At 34.8% G+C, this 15,195-nt stretch overlaps 1 protein-coding gene across 7 annotated transcripts in view; it reads right to left on the reverse strand.

Moving 5' to 3' along the window:
- The window catches only part of LOC150102659 (serine/threonine-protein phosphatase 2A 56 kDa regulatory subunit gamma isoform-like), a 315,572-nt gene that overhangs the window by 265,203 nt on the left and 35,174 nt on the right, over window positions 1-15,195 (reverse strand). For all 7 annotated transcript variants that reach the window (XM_090399676.1, XM_090399677.1, XM_090399671.1 and 4 more), the window contains one exon: window positions 1,751-1,922. In XM_090399676.1, the coding sequence (XP_090255802.1) occupies window positions 1,751-1,922 (172 nt within the window). The remainder of the gene's footprint in view (window positions 1-1,750; window positions 1,923-15,195) is intronic.

Below are 15,195 nucleotides of genomic sequence, written 5' to 3' on the forward strand. Positions count from 1 at the left end.
GAAAATCAACAAGAAAATCTATGAAAACAGGTACACAGAAAACATCAGCATTCTCAATGGAGAACCTAGAGAATAAATAAAATATTTTAGCTAATTAGACACAATTTTTTAATGAAGATGGCGAATGAAATTTTAAAGTATATAACAGAACAAGTAAAAATTGGTGTGCAGCAAACTAAATAAATGTATATGGAATAAGAAAGAAACTAGCCAAAAGACTCAGCTAGCAGTATATACAACCAACTGTCCAAACCAATTTTAACTTATGGATATGAGAGTTGGGTTAGAAATTTATAACACAATCCAAGACAAGAGAACTTCTCAGAAAAATTAAGGAAATGAACCTATGACATCAATGGAGTGAACATATGGTTTAAATGAAGACATTAGAATGGAAACTCCAAAAGGCACTATCATCATGAATGTTGTTATCATGCACATATCTTACGTAGCATATTAACTGTGCATCATTTGTAACATCAGTAGTATCATCTATTTGTAACGCATAATAAGGGCTCTTCTTAACTCTTTCGATTAACTGAGATTCTATGTCACCTGCCATATCATTAATGCTGCGACCAACAGTGTCATTTGAAAGAGGAATCAAATCAACATCTTTTAGTAACTTGTTGCCAAACATAGTTTTTACCATATATTTGATAGCTGGAAGTAGTATATTTCCCCCGATAGAATGAGGTTTCCCTGTTTTCGCTATGCGCAAACTTAAGAGATAGGATGCTTCCAGTGCTTTGCTATTAATTGAACCCAAGACTGAAATTATATCTTGCCCATGATTTAATGTCCCTAAGCATCACTGAAAAAATTCAATTGGCTTATTTTTCACATCACAATGTTTAGTTTCTAAATGTTGTCAGAGTTTTGCAGATTTCATGCACTCGTTCGACAACACTTCATAACACAAAACACATTGAGGTTTCTGTTCACTTTCATCTCCGCACCAAGTAAACCCGAATTCCAAATATGAACTGTTATATTTCCTACTGTATTTTTTCTTTGACCTGCTTGTTTCTTCTACTTTAATGGTATCAGATTTACTGGCCGTTACAACACGTGTATTACAATTAGGGTTAGCATCACTTGTTTCATTTGCTCTTCTGTTCAAAGTCCTAGTTCTAAGCCACTTTTCCATTATTAAAAAAACATTTCCGAAAAATATATAAATATATAAATACTGGGGTTAACTCACGACACACTTTGTTCAAGTATCACTTAGCACTTCTGAAGATATACTGAGCCTTGGTCGAAGGAAACCCTCAATAACAAAAATCAATACACAACAAGCAATTGGTTGAAATGTGAATAACACATGTTCACTTCAAATCTGACAAAACAGCAAGGGAAGGTGGAAGCAATAGAACTATATTGTTGTTCACTTCACCCCTCTTTTATTATTCGTCATTCTGTCGCTAGCGACCCTGTCCCATCGTCACGGACCACAGGTTGAGAAACACTGCTCCTGATGATGACCTTAATGTGAAGGCCAAAATGCCGAGGGATTATTTTGGTTTATATTAAACTGAAGTTTTACTCTAACACGGTAGTTGTTTCTATAATTTTTGAAGATGTAAAAGAATGTTACTGCAACACACAAGCTTAAAACTCACTTTATATAAGTACAACTCATGATTAGCTATGAAATTACAATCATAGGTGGATGCTGGAGGTATTAAACCATTTAGCAATAAATTAAGCACTGAAACGTATTATATTCTTAAATATATGGTTTTACCTTTTACTGGTGGAAGTTTCTGCAGTTCTCGATCCTTTGTAATATTAAACCTTGACGAACTTTGCCTTTTATCCTTTTTAATATGAGGTGGTCCTGCATATTTAATTTTTGTTAGCTGGGTTGGTGGAGGGACATTTAGGGATTTATTATCCTGATTAACAACTTTAGTTACCTACACACAAAAAAAAAAAAAAAAAAAAAACTGGATGTGAAATGAATTACAACAAAATACAATTCCATTAAAATAACGAAAACTTGAACAAGGTTTAACTAACTTTCACTACCACCCACCAATTTAGTTCATATGCTATTATTAGTAAAACTGGTGTGACAACATAATTCTGCTCTTTATCAATTTCAGAAATAGCTGTTTTGCATCAATATTATCACTGGTTCACTGAAAAATGTTTATGAAACAAACTTGATAATTTTAACATAACAAAATGTGATTATTAAAGCAGTTCCTGAATACAGATTAAAAAAAAGTTACTTCTTACTTAATTGGTTCCTTGTGCCAAGTACAAGCAACCAATAATCAATCTTCCACTATTCTCTAAGCTGTGCTCTTTTTTTATTTCACTTCTTTCATGATTATCGTCAGTGTGAGATAGTTGTTATCCGCAATACATTTCTTAAGCATCATTTTGCTCTCAATTTTTGGGTTTCCACATATTTATCAATTAGGATAATTCTTTTTCATCACTTCTCACATTATGTCGTACTTTAAGTAAATATTCAATTGGTGTGATATGTAAAATAACTGTTCAGCCTTCACCACAGCAATGCATTTCAGATATTTTCTAGTTTACTAATATTCCAAAACTCACTAAAGCAGTTATTTTCAAATATCTTTTAATTTATTTCTATATATTTATTTATTTCAATATACTCCTTGTTTCTATATGTCGAGTATGCTTCGGTAATTTTACTTTTTCTGTGATATTTTGCTTTTCAAGAATGTTTTAGTCATTTGAAAGCTGTTTATTCAAATGCTAATCCAATATCCATGGATTGAATATGGAAAATAAACAACATAAAAAAAATACAATAAATTAAGCATACAATTTTTATTTAATTCAAAGATTCAGGCATATTTATACCACCTATTAGCTTTTACAAGTTTTTTGAGGATAAAATATTTTAAATATATAATAAGTATAATATATTTCAACCTTCCAACAGTTGCAACTGTATTTAGCAGACACTGCTGTGCTTTTTATGTACCACAAATTTATATATTTAGGTAGCTTATATTCAGTTCAATTTAATATTCATTTTCTATCATGATATTCACAGTTTTCTAGGTTTAGTCTAATAATATCATGAAAGTGAATACTGAGAATTCTGCATATAGGAGAGAAGTTGCCGAAACTATGGAAGTATTTAAAAATACATACATAAAAAGTCAATATTTTTCTTTTATTATTAGTCAAGAGTAACTTCAACATCATATCTTAATACTAGTAAGTATGACTTCATTTCTTCTATGTGAAATGTACCACTCATGAGCTAGTGTAGAAAATACAGTGCATATGCAATTCATTTCAATATGTATTTAATTGTAATTTATATACAATTCTAACACTTTTTAATAATGAATTTTTTGCAACCGAAAACAGAACATGGACATGTCAAAACAGTGCCCTAAAATTTGAAAAAAATAAGTTTACTCTGAAATACCCATAAATGACAGGCAGTAGTGGCAGCAAATTTGGAATGAATGACTTACAGGCACTGCATTAACCGACATAGCAGGTTTCCATCAGACAGCAAACTGTTCCTAAAACATTTGGTTTTGGCAATGTAACACTTCTCTATTATAAAAGTATTGTCAAAAGAAATATTTGGACAATGATTCAATAATAACATTAGCCATCAGACTATTTATGACAAAATATCAGGAAATGGGACATAAGCATGAGTAAAATTTATGGTTTTCATTCTTCAGACTGGTCTTCCTAGTTGTTATTGACTAGGAAAGAAACTGCTTGAACAGTGCATTCAGATATAAAGCATATGGGTGAGAGAGAGAGAGATTAAACTAATTATAACCTAAAGTACATAAACTACCACTTAAAAGGATTTGTACATGATATATGTACAAATCCTTAAGGGGGAGTTGATTAACTAGATACTAAATAATAATGAAATTTACTATTATTTCAAACAAGATTATAAAGAAAACCAGATAATTTTATTAATAATGATTATTAATAATATATGTTTTGGCACAACCAATGAGAATGTTCCACATGTTCAAATAAAATAGAAATAGTTTGTCCATTTAATGACAGAAGTTATAAATAATGACATTTTGAATAAGTGTAGTGGGAAAAAAACTTCAGTAATTACAACCTCCAGATGATTGCAACAGTATTTGTTAGATTCCATGATAAAACTGAAATCTGATACCACAAACTATGCCTCCTCACATGTCATTTGAAAAAAAAAAAAAAAAAAACAAGGTGCTATAGTTGTAGCTCAAAGCCTAGATTATCTTTAATAATAGAATGACTGCAAAGGGCACACATCTCAAATTAGAAATAATTAATGGTCAGATTACAATCTTCAACTCTTTAAAAAAACATATCAACAGTCCACTTTAATAAATTTAGTTTAATCCTTTATCCAAGTGTGAGCAAACAAAGTTTGCACCTGGAAATATCTTCAGGACTGAGGTAAGGTAGTACAACACCAGGCAACTCGCAGCAAAGGTGGATGAAGCTCTCAACTCCTTGTCTCAATATCTCCCATAATGCACAGCACATCTCCTTGCAGACATGTATACTATTATGCATTAAGGGAAGAGCCACTATCCATACCGGTTTCGACCTTTATTGAGGTCTCGTCAGTGGGAGTCAGGTCCTGAAGTGGAGATGCTAAGGCAGAAGCAATAGGAGAGGTCATCCTTACCTATAGGAGTTGCCAAAAGGTGTGTCACCTTATTATTAAATTACTCCAGATTTAGAGAAAGATGTTTGAAAGTTTATTTTTCACTTGATTATGTGAAAACCAAGTGAAAGATAAACTTTTAAACAACAGATAAGGGTAGCAAGTTTATGCCCTACCTCAAACTTGCTACCCTTATCCATTCTACGAAAGATCAGCTCCCTCCTCTCTCACTGCCTGGAGTTTACAAAGTACCCTGTTCCTGTAAGGTGGCGTACTTTGGACAGACGGGCAGATCAGCATCCATCCGCCTTAAGGAACACAAGTCTTACATCTGTAAACACAACTATGGCCATTCAGGCTTGGCTGACCATGTTTTGGACACCACCCACAGAGTATCATGGAAGAAAACCACCATGCTCCACCACAGCAAATTCAAGAAAGAGAGACTTTTCTTAGAAGCAGCAGCAGCTCTCAGAAACCAACCAAATCTTAATAAATACGGTTGCATTAAGCTACCAAAGATTTGGGAAACACTCATCACCAGAGGTCCCACCTTACATTCCAGGCCACCTACTACAGCCCTTAGAGGGCGCTCCACCTAGATAGGACTTTAGTGTCACCCACGTGGTTGGGCTTAGTATTGTAAGATTTGTGTGTGCATGTTACATTAATTGTTTTTGTAATCCCCGTAGATGTCCTAGTGACTAGGACGAAATATAGGAAGTATTAAATTCTATTTTAATTCTTTTTGAGTGTTGTAAAAAATCCATTAAGCCTCCAACATGATGTCCTCACATCACTTAAGCCTCTACACAATACAAAAAATATTTTGGGAAAATTTTTAGAAAAGAGCAAAGCTAAGAATAATGGTAAATACCTCTTGGATTTCTGCTCAGGACATGGACTGGTTATTACTAACACGATGTTCCAACATAAAATGTGCACAAATTCACATGGAGAGAAGATGCAAGGAATAAGAAAAGTCTCATTGACTATGTTATTGTTGATAGTGATGTTTTCTCCTTGGTGCAGGACACCATAGTGTACAGAGGATTTGAAATTGGAAGTGATCACTATTTGGTCTTGAGCAGGATAAAATTGAATTGCATATGGTAAAGAAGAACATGTAAGAAAGTTTTAAAGTGAATAAAAGTTGAGCAGCTCTCAGATTGAACTGTAGACTAAAATACACAAACATTATTCAAGAAAAAATTAAAGAGTTTGGGAAAAGGAACCAAACCTTGGAGATCAGTGGCAAGCCCTGAAGAAAACATTAATTGATTCAGGCAGAGAGGGAGGTGGTGAGCTTATCTGCAAGGAGAGAAAAATCAGAACTCCATGGTGGACGTAAGAAGTTAAAGAGGCAGAGAAAGAAAAGAAGAAAGCATATCAAAAGTTCCTAGCAAATGAGTCAACTTGTGCTCTTAGAGAATACAGAGACAAATTAAAGTTTGTGTAAAACTAGCTACACAAAAGTCATGGAAAGACTTTGGTAAGAATACAAAAAATAAATATGAAGAAGGTGGCAAGTTATTCTGGAGACTGTTGAAGCAGCTCAGAAATAGAGGAAAGAGTGCTGTAAAAGGAATTAGGATGATAAAGGTGACATGAAAACTGGAGAAAAAGATAACCTTGAAGTATGGAGTAATTACTTTGAAAAATTGCTAAATGAAATTAGCAGTGATAGCGCAGTAGGAAAAAACACTCGGTAGGCATTCAGTCAGGAATACATATCCACACTTGAAGTAGAAAACATCATCGAAAGCCTGAAATGTGGAAAGACAGCAGGATAGATGATATTCGACCAGAAATACTCAAGTATGAAGGTATAAAAGTATTCCAACGGCTGCACTGCATATTTCAGAAGGCCTGGACAGAGGGACGAATTCCAGTTGATTGGAATAGAGCTCTGATAGTGTCCATATATAAAAAGGGAATTACAACTGTATGTGAGAATTGCAGAGGTATTTCCCTACTGTGTTCTTAGTAAGATTTATGCAAATATACTTGAGAAACGGTTTGAGAAGGATTGTGGAAAGGAAGCTTGGTGAAGAACAAGCTGGTTTCAGGTCAAATAGAGGCTGTCAGGATCAGATTTTCACTTTACGACAAATAGTTGAGAATTCATGGAAATATAACAAAGATCTGTATTTAGGTTTTTATGATCTGGAAAAGGCATATGACATTGCGCCATGAGAGAAGCTATTCAAAACGCTACAGTTGTATAGTGTCAATGGGATATCATATGTCCCAATGATACCATACTTATGAAACAATACTTTAGTCTTCAAGTTGTAAGTCAGCAGTTAGAATTGAAGTACAGGAAGATGGTTTCATGTTAAATCTGGATTCAGACAAGAATGTACCTTATCTCCTCTCTTATTATCTATATGGATCGCTTTATGAAGGAAAACGGTATTAAACCTGATTTCAAAATTGGAGATGTTAATCTCAGTTCTTTGATTTTTATGCAGATGATGTTATACTTCTAAATAAATTCCCTCAAGTCTGCAAGATTCCCACCCTAAATTGAATAACTGTTGTAATAGATATGTATGAAGGTCAGCAATAACAAGACATAGACAATGAAAATAGGCAGAAGCATTGAAAATATCAACTGCAGTGTGAATGGAGAACAAGTAAAACATTTCAGTTACTTAGGCATGATTTTTAGTGAAAATGGTAAATTAAATATGGAAATAGATAACAGAATCAATAAAGCTGGAATGGTAGGAAGTCAAATGAATAAATTTATATGGAGTAAGAGAGAAATTAGTCATCATCATCATCATCATCAAATTCCTGCCATGTACCCTCAAGGGGTGTACAGGATATGACAGTACTACATGAAAAAACTACATCATTACTAACTTCCTATCTACAATTTTCCTCCAAATCAGTCTGTTACTTGTCAAGACTCCAACATTATCAGATCTTATATTTCTATCGTCTAAGGCACTTTGTACTGTTTCAATCCACCTATATCTTGGTCTTCCTCTGGGTCGTTTTCCTGCCAACCTTGCAGAGAACACTTGTTTTGCTAATCTTTCCTCTCCCATTCTATTTAAGTGACCATACCATCTGAGATTAGCTCTGCTAACGCATTCCTGGATGCTGACAATGTCAAGTTCTTTCCTAATATCCTCATTTTTAATATGATATTGCCATTGATGCCATCTGTTCACGCCTCTAATCTTTCTCAGGACTCTCATATCTGCGGTCTCTAGTCTTTGGTCAAGTGTTTTACTTCTGACCCAGCTCTCAGATCCATAAGTTAAAATTGGTTTGAACACAGTCTTGTATACAGCTAATTTAGTGTTCCGACTAATTTCTTTCTTATTCCATATGAATTTATTCAATTGACTTCCCTCGATACCAGCTTTGCTGATTCTGTTGTCTATTTCTATATTTAGTTTACCATCTTCAGTAAAAATTGTGCCTAAGTAGCTGAAATGTTTTACTTGTTCCACAGGTTCTCCATTCACAACACAGTTGACATTTTCAATGATTCTGCCTATTTTCATTGTCTTTGTCTTTTTATTGCTGACCTTCATACCATATCTATTACAACAGCTATTCAATTTAGTCAGAGAATCTTGCAGACTTGTAGCGGATTTATTTAGAAGTATAACATCATCCGCATAAAGCAAAGAGCTGACATTAACATCTCCAATTTTGATATCAGGTTTAATACCACATTCCTTCATAATGTGATCCATATAGATAATGAATAACAGAGGGGATAATGTACATCCTTGTCTCACACCAGATTTAACATTAAACCAGCTTCCTGTACTTCCTTCAATTCTAACTGCTGACTCACAACTCAAATAAAGACTAAGTATTGCTTGATATAATGCCCCATTGACACCATATAACTGCAGCGTATTGAATAGCTTCTCTCTTGGCACCTTGTCATATGCCTTTTCCAAATCGACAAAACTTAAATACAGATCTTTGTTATATTCCCATGCTTTCTCGACTATTTGTCGTAAAGTGAAGATCTGATCCTGACAGCCTCTATTTGGCCTGAATCCAGCTTGTTCTTCACCAAGCTTTTCTTCCACAATTCTTCTCAACCGTTTCTCAAGTATACTTGCATAGATCTTGCCAGGAACACTCAGTAGGGAAATACCTCTGTAATTCTCACATTCAGTTTTATTTCCCTTTTTATATATGGGTACTATGAGAGCTCTACTCCAATCATCGGGAATTCGTCCCTCTGTCCAGGCTTTCTGAACTATGCAGTGCAGCCACTGTAAGACTCTTATAATACCATACTTCAGCATTTATGGTCGAATATCATCTACTCCTGCTGCCTTTCCACATTTCAAGAATTTGATGGCTTTTTCTACTTCAAGTATGGATATGTATTCCTGACTGCATGCTGGTCAGTGTTTTTTATCACTGTGCTGTCATCACTGCTTGTTTCATTTAGCAGTTTTTCAAAGTAATTACTCCATACTTCAAGGATATCTTTTTCTCCTGTTTTCATGTCACCTTTATCATCTCTAATTCCTTTTACAACACTCTTTCCTCCATTCCTAAGCTTCAACAACCTCCAGAATATTTTGCCACCTTCTTGATATTTATTTTCTATATTCTTGCCAAAGTCCTCCCATGACTTTTGTTTAGCTAGTTTTACACACTGTTTAGCTTTCTTACATTTGTCTCTGTATTCTGTAAGAGTAAAAGCTGACTTATTTGCCAGGAACTTTTGATATGCTTTCTTCTTTTCCTTCACTGCCTCTTTAACTTCCTGTGTCCACCAGGGAGTTCTGATTTTTTTATCTTTGCACACAACCTCACCACATGCCTCTCTGGCAGAATCAATCAATGTTTCCTTCAGAGTTTGCCACTGAATCTCCAAGGTTTGATTCCTGTTCTCAAACTCTTTCATTTTCTTTTCAATAATATTTCTGTATTTTAGTCTACAGTTCACATCTGAGAGCTGCTCAACTTTTATTTGCTTTAAAACTTTCTTACATGTTATTCTTTTCAATATGAAATTCAATTTTATCCTGCTCAAGACTAAATAGTGATCACTTCCAATTTCAAATCCTCTGTACACTCTGGTGTCCTGCACCAGGGAGAAAACATCACTATCAACAATAACATAGTCAATGAGACTTTTCTTATTCCTAGCGTCTTCTCTCCATGTGAATTTGTGCACATTTTTATGTTGGAACATGGTGTTAGTAATAACCAGTCCATGTCCTGAGCAGAAATCCAACAGATATTTGCCATTATTATTAGCTTTGCTCTTTTCTCCAAATTTTCCCAAAATATTTTTGTATGTCTCACAATCATTTCCTACTCTGCTATTTAGATCCCCAACAAGGACCAACTTTTCCTTTTTCATTGTGTCAGTTGCTTTTTCTAAAGCCTCAAAAAATTCCTCCACTTCTACCTTAGTAGAACCTTCTGTGGGACCATAGGCACAAATAAGTCTCATTGTCCAGTTCCCCATTCTGATATTTGCCCACATTATTCTACTTGAGACTGACTGCCATTCAAGAAGATTAGCCTCGTATTTTGTGTTGAATACTATGGCTACTCCTTCTTTTCCTTGATTGTCACTGCCTGAGTATAACATTTTGTATTTATTGCTCAGAAAGATCTCACCAGTTTTGGTCTTTTTTGTTTCAGTCCCCCTATTATGTCGATCTGGTACTTATCTAATTCCTCAGCTAGCTCCATTTCTTTGCCATTCAGGCTTCTTACGTTGATAGTACCGATCTTTAACTCTGGTGATGTTGAGTTGGGGTTTGTTTTCAGATTTGTTCCAGTAGCTGACTTTTCGCTGTTCGCCCTGGTTCCCTGGCGAAAACAACGGGGGCCTTGTTTAACCGGGCGACGCCCCAGCCGGCATGAAATTTTGTCATGTTGTACCATCATTTTTTATTTTGGTTTAACCAATAAGAATACAATTTGGTCGGCTAAATCCCAAATTGCCAGCCCATCCTCGTTCATTCAGTATCAAAGTAGATACCCAACAGGGTGCACCACGAGAAGGTGAGGATTGGACATTAGGTCAGAAGCCCTGGTCGGTTCTCCGCATTCCTTTAAAGGCTATGTGGAGGTCTCCTCTCAGTTATACAGCTTTGACCCTTAAACACCCTACTAATGAAAGAAAAATATTGTCGCAAGTTTTTTTTTTTTTTTTGCTTGATCAGAAAGCAAAATTATACTTGCCACAGTGTTGTATTATTATTTTAATTCTTTATCCAAATGTGATGAACAAAAATTTCCATGTGAAGCCTCTTCATGACCGGTCTGCTGATATATATGAAGTAAACCACCTAGATTGGCATTTCCCAAACTTTCAGTACCTGCATGCTCATATTTAAAAATTTTAGTAACACTGCCGTACCCATGCTCAGGCAAGGCAATTTGGAAGACGTTATAATGATATTTAATTCAAACATGGATAATTATAAAGTTATTTATTAACATATGTACTATGATAAATTATGAACATATGAAACTTTTTAATTATTAAATACATTTTCAGTCATGAATATATAGACAATATATAGACAGAGAAACAAAAATTATGAAATTAAGATTTTCAATAATAAAAGTATAATGAAAAAAATTAAACTCTTTATTTTGAGAAGTTAGTTTGGTGAAATTTGGTTCAATATTTGTTATTTTTAGCTGTAGAAGAGCCTTCACATCAAGAAGACAGTTTGAATGACCTGCCCTTATTTGTGACAATATGACCATAAAAATATAAAACTAAAAACTAAAGGTAATCTATATTTAAAGAAATATGCCTGATACTCCTCAAAAAAAAAAAAAAAAATTATATGTACCAAACTTTGGAAAACACTGGCTCAGATATACAAATAGCTTGTATCTTTATTATAAAATAGCAAAGATTCAAGTAAACTTTTGTTTACTCATGACTGGGTAAAGGATAAAAATAAAAAACATAATTTCTTGTTTTGATATATATATATTACATTAGGAGATAATATAAATTTTTTCAACCATAAAAAGGTTTGGTTCTCTATGCAAAGGAACCAGACCAAACTAAGATAGGAAAAGAGTCTATTAGAGATTTGGTGTGTAGCCCCTTATATTTTAAAGAAACATACAGGTTTGGTTAGGACCTGCTGCTGCAAAGAGGTGACAAACCCTTGCATATTTTATTTAAATGATAAGAACTTAACTCTGATGTATATCTTTCTCTTATTGTAAAGCAGTGAAAAGTTAGGCTGGACTATTCCGAATGCAGGAGAACCCAGCACTTATTTAATCCATCTCTAGTGGATTTCATCTAACTTCATTAAAATCCTAGAACATTTCTACTTTCCATTAATGGTAAGAATCATGTACTTAGCAATGATGTCAGAGCGACTTCTTTGGGTATACAACATAATAACTGTGATGAACATGCAAGCAAACACAAGAGCAAGTGGAAGTGATCAAGCCTAGACTGCTCACATCCAGCACCCTCTACTGATGCCGAAAGGCAGCCTAGGTTGGTAGGCAGAGGTTTAAATGCAGGTTCCCACATCTCAGGGAGTATCACAATCACAATAATTTTTAAGATCTGCCACTGATGCACAAAATAAAACAAAACTCTCTAATGGTAAATGTTAATACTGCAGTCAAGTGTAGTACTATTTTTTTCCATTTCATTTGGTGCAGGGTATCCAAGATGGACTGGTAATTTGGGATTTAGCCGACCAAATTGAATTCTTATTGGTTAAACCAAAATAAATATGATGGTACAACATGACAAAATTTCATGCCGGCTGGGGCGTCGCCCGGTTAAACAAGGCCCCCGTTGTTTTCGCCAGGGAACCAGGGAGAACAGCGAAAAGTCAGCTACTGGAACAAATCTGAAAACCAACCCCAACTCAACATCACCAGAGTTAAAGATCGGTACTATCAACGTAAGAAGTTTGAATGGCAAAGAAATGGAGCTAGCTGAGGAATTAGATAAGTACCAGATCGACATAATAGGGGTGACTGAAACAAAAAAGACCAAAACTGGTGAGATCTTTCTGAGCAATAAATACAAAATGTTATATTCAGGCAATGACAATCAAGGAAAAGAAGTAGTATTCAACACAAAATATGAGGCTAATCTTCTTGAATGGCAGGCAATCTCAAGTAGAGTAATGTGGACAAATATCAGAATGGGGAACTGGACAATGAGACTTATTTGTGCCTGTGGTCCCACAGAAGATTCTACTAAGGTAGAAGTGGAGGAAATTTTTTAAGCCTTAGAAAAAGCAACTGACACAATGAAAAAGGAAAAGTTGGTCCTTGTTGGGAATCTAAATAGCAGAGTAGGAAGTGATTGTCAGTCATACAAAAATATTTTGGGAAAATTTGGAGAAAAGAGCAAAGCTAATAATAATGGCAAATATCTGTTGGATTTCTGCTCAGGACATGGACTGGTTATTACTAACACCATGTTCCAACATAAAAATGTGCACAAATTCACATGGAAAGAAGAAGCAAGGAATAAGAAAAGTCTCACTGACTATGTTATTGTTGATAGTGATGTTTTCTCCCTAGTGCAGGACACCAGAGTGTACAGAGGATTTGAAATTGGAAGTGATCACTATTTAGTCTTGAGCAGGATAAAATTGAATTTCATATTGAAAAGAATAACATGTAAGAAGATTTAAAGCGAATAAAAGTTGAGCAGCTCTCAGATATGAACTGTAGATGAAAATACACAAAGACTATTGAAGAAAAAATGAAAGAGTTTGAGAACAGGAACCAAACCTTGGAGATTCAGTGGCAACCCTTGAAGAAAACCCTGATTGATTCAGCTAGTGAGGCATGTGGTGAAGTTGTCTGCAAGGATAGAAAAATTAGAACTCCATGGTGGACACAGGAAGTTAAAGAGGCAGTGAAGGAAAAGAAGAAAGTATATCAAAAGTTCCTGGCAAATAAGTCAGCTTTTACTCTTACAGAATACAGAGACAAATGTAAGAAAGCTAAACACTGTGTAAAACTAGCTAAACAAATCATGGGAGAACTTTGGCAGGAACATAGAAATAAATATGATGAAGGAGGCAAAATATTCTGGAAGTTGTTATATATTCTGGAAAGAGTGCTGTAAAAGGAGTTAGAGATGATAAAGGTGACATGAAAATGGGAGGGAAAAAAAGATATATGTAAATGAAACAAGCAGTGATGACAGCACAGTGGTAAAAAAACATTGACCAGGCATGCAGTCAGGAATACATATCCATACTTGAAGTAGAAAAAGGCATCAAAGGCTTGAAATGTGGAAAGTCAGCAGGAGTAGATGATATTCGACCAGAAATGCTGAAGTATGGTGGTATAAAAGTCTTACAGTGGCTGCACTGCATAGTTCAGATTGCCTGGACAGAGGGACAAATTTCTGATGACTGGAGTAGAGCTCTCATACTACCCATATATAAAAAGGGAAATAAAACTGAATGTGAGAAATGCAGAAGTATTTCCATACTGTGTGTTCCTGGTAAGATATATGCAAGTATACTTGAGAAATGGTTGAGAAGAATTGTGGAAGAAAAGTTTGGTGAAGAACCGAACTTTTCATCCAGATCAAATAGAGGGTGTCAGGATCAGATCTTCACTTTACAACAAATAGTGGAGAAATCATGGAAATATAACAAAGATCTGTATTTAAGTTTTGTCGATTTGGAAAAGTCATATCACAAGGTGCCAAGAGAGAAGCTATTCGATACACTACAGTTATATGGTGTCAATGGGGCATTATATCAAGCAATACTTAGTCTTTATTTGAGTTGTAAGTCAGCAGTTAGAATTGAAGAAAGTACAGGAAGATGGGTTAATGTTAAATCTCATGTGAGACAAGAATGTCCATTATCCCCTCTGTTATTCGTTATCTATATGAATCACATTATGAAGGAAAGTGGTATTAAACACGATATCAAAATTGGAGATGTTAATGTCAGCTCTTTGCTTTATGCGGATGACGTCATACTTCCAATATATACAAGTCTGCAAGATTCACTGACTAAATTGAATAACTGTTGTAATAGATATGGTATGAAGGTCAGCAATAAAAAGACAAAGACAAGGAAAATAGCAGAATCATTGAAAATGTCAACTGCATTGTGAACAGAGAACCTGTGGAACAAGTAAAACTTTCAGCTACTTAGGCACGATTTTTAGTGAAGATGGTAAATTAAATATGGAAATAGACAACAGAATCAATAAAGCTGGTATGGTAGAATCAATTGAATAAATTCATATGGAATAAGAGAGAAATTAGTCGGAGCACTAAATTAGCTGTATACAAGACAGTTTTCAAACCAGTTTTAACTTATGAATCTGAGAGCTGGATCAGAAGTAAAACACTTGACCAAAGACTAGAGACCACAGATATGAGAGTCCTGAGAAAGATCACAGGTGTGAACAGATGGCATCAATGGCAATATCATATTAAAAACGAGGATAATAGGAAAGAACTTGACATTGTCAGCATCTAGGAATGCATTAGCAGAGCTAATCTTAGGTGGTATGGTCACTTAAACAGAATGGGCGAGGAAAGATCAGCAAAACAAGTGTTC

The sequence above is a fragment of the Typopeltis vanoorti genome, chromosome 10, assembly GCF_054136105.1.
Source record: "Typopeltis vanoorti isolate ZY-2024b chromosome 10, IOZ_Tvanoo_1.0, whole genome shotgun sequence".
In the NCBI taxonomy this organism is placed as follows: Eukaryota; Metazoa; Arthropoda; class Arachnida; order Uropygi; family Thelyphonidae; genus Typopeltis; species Typopeltis vanoorti.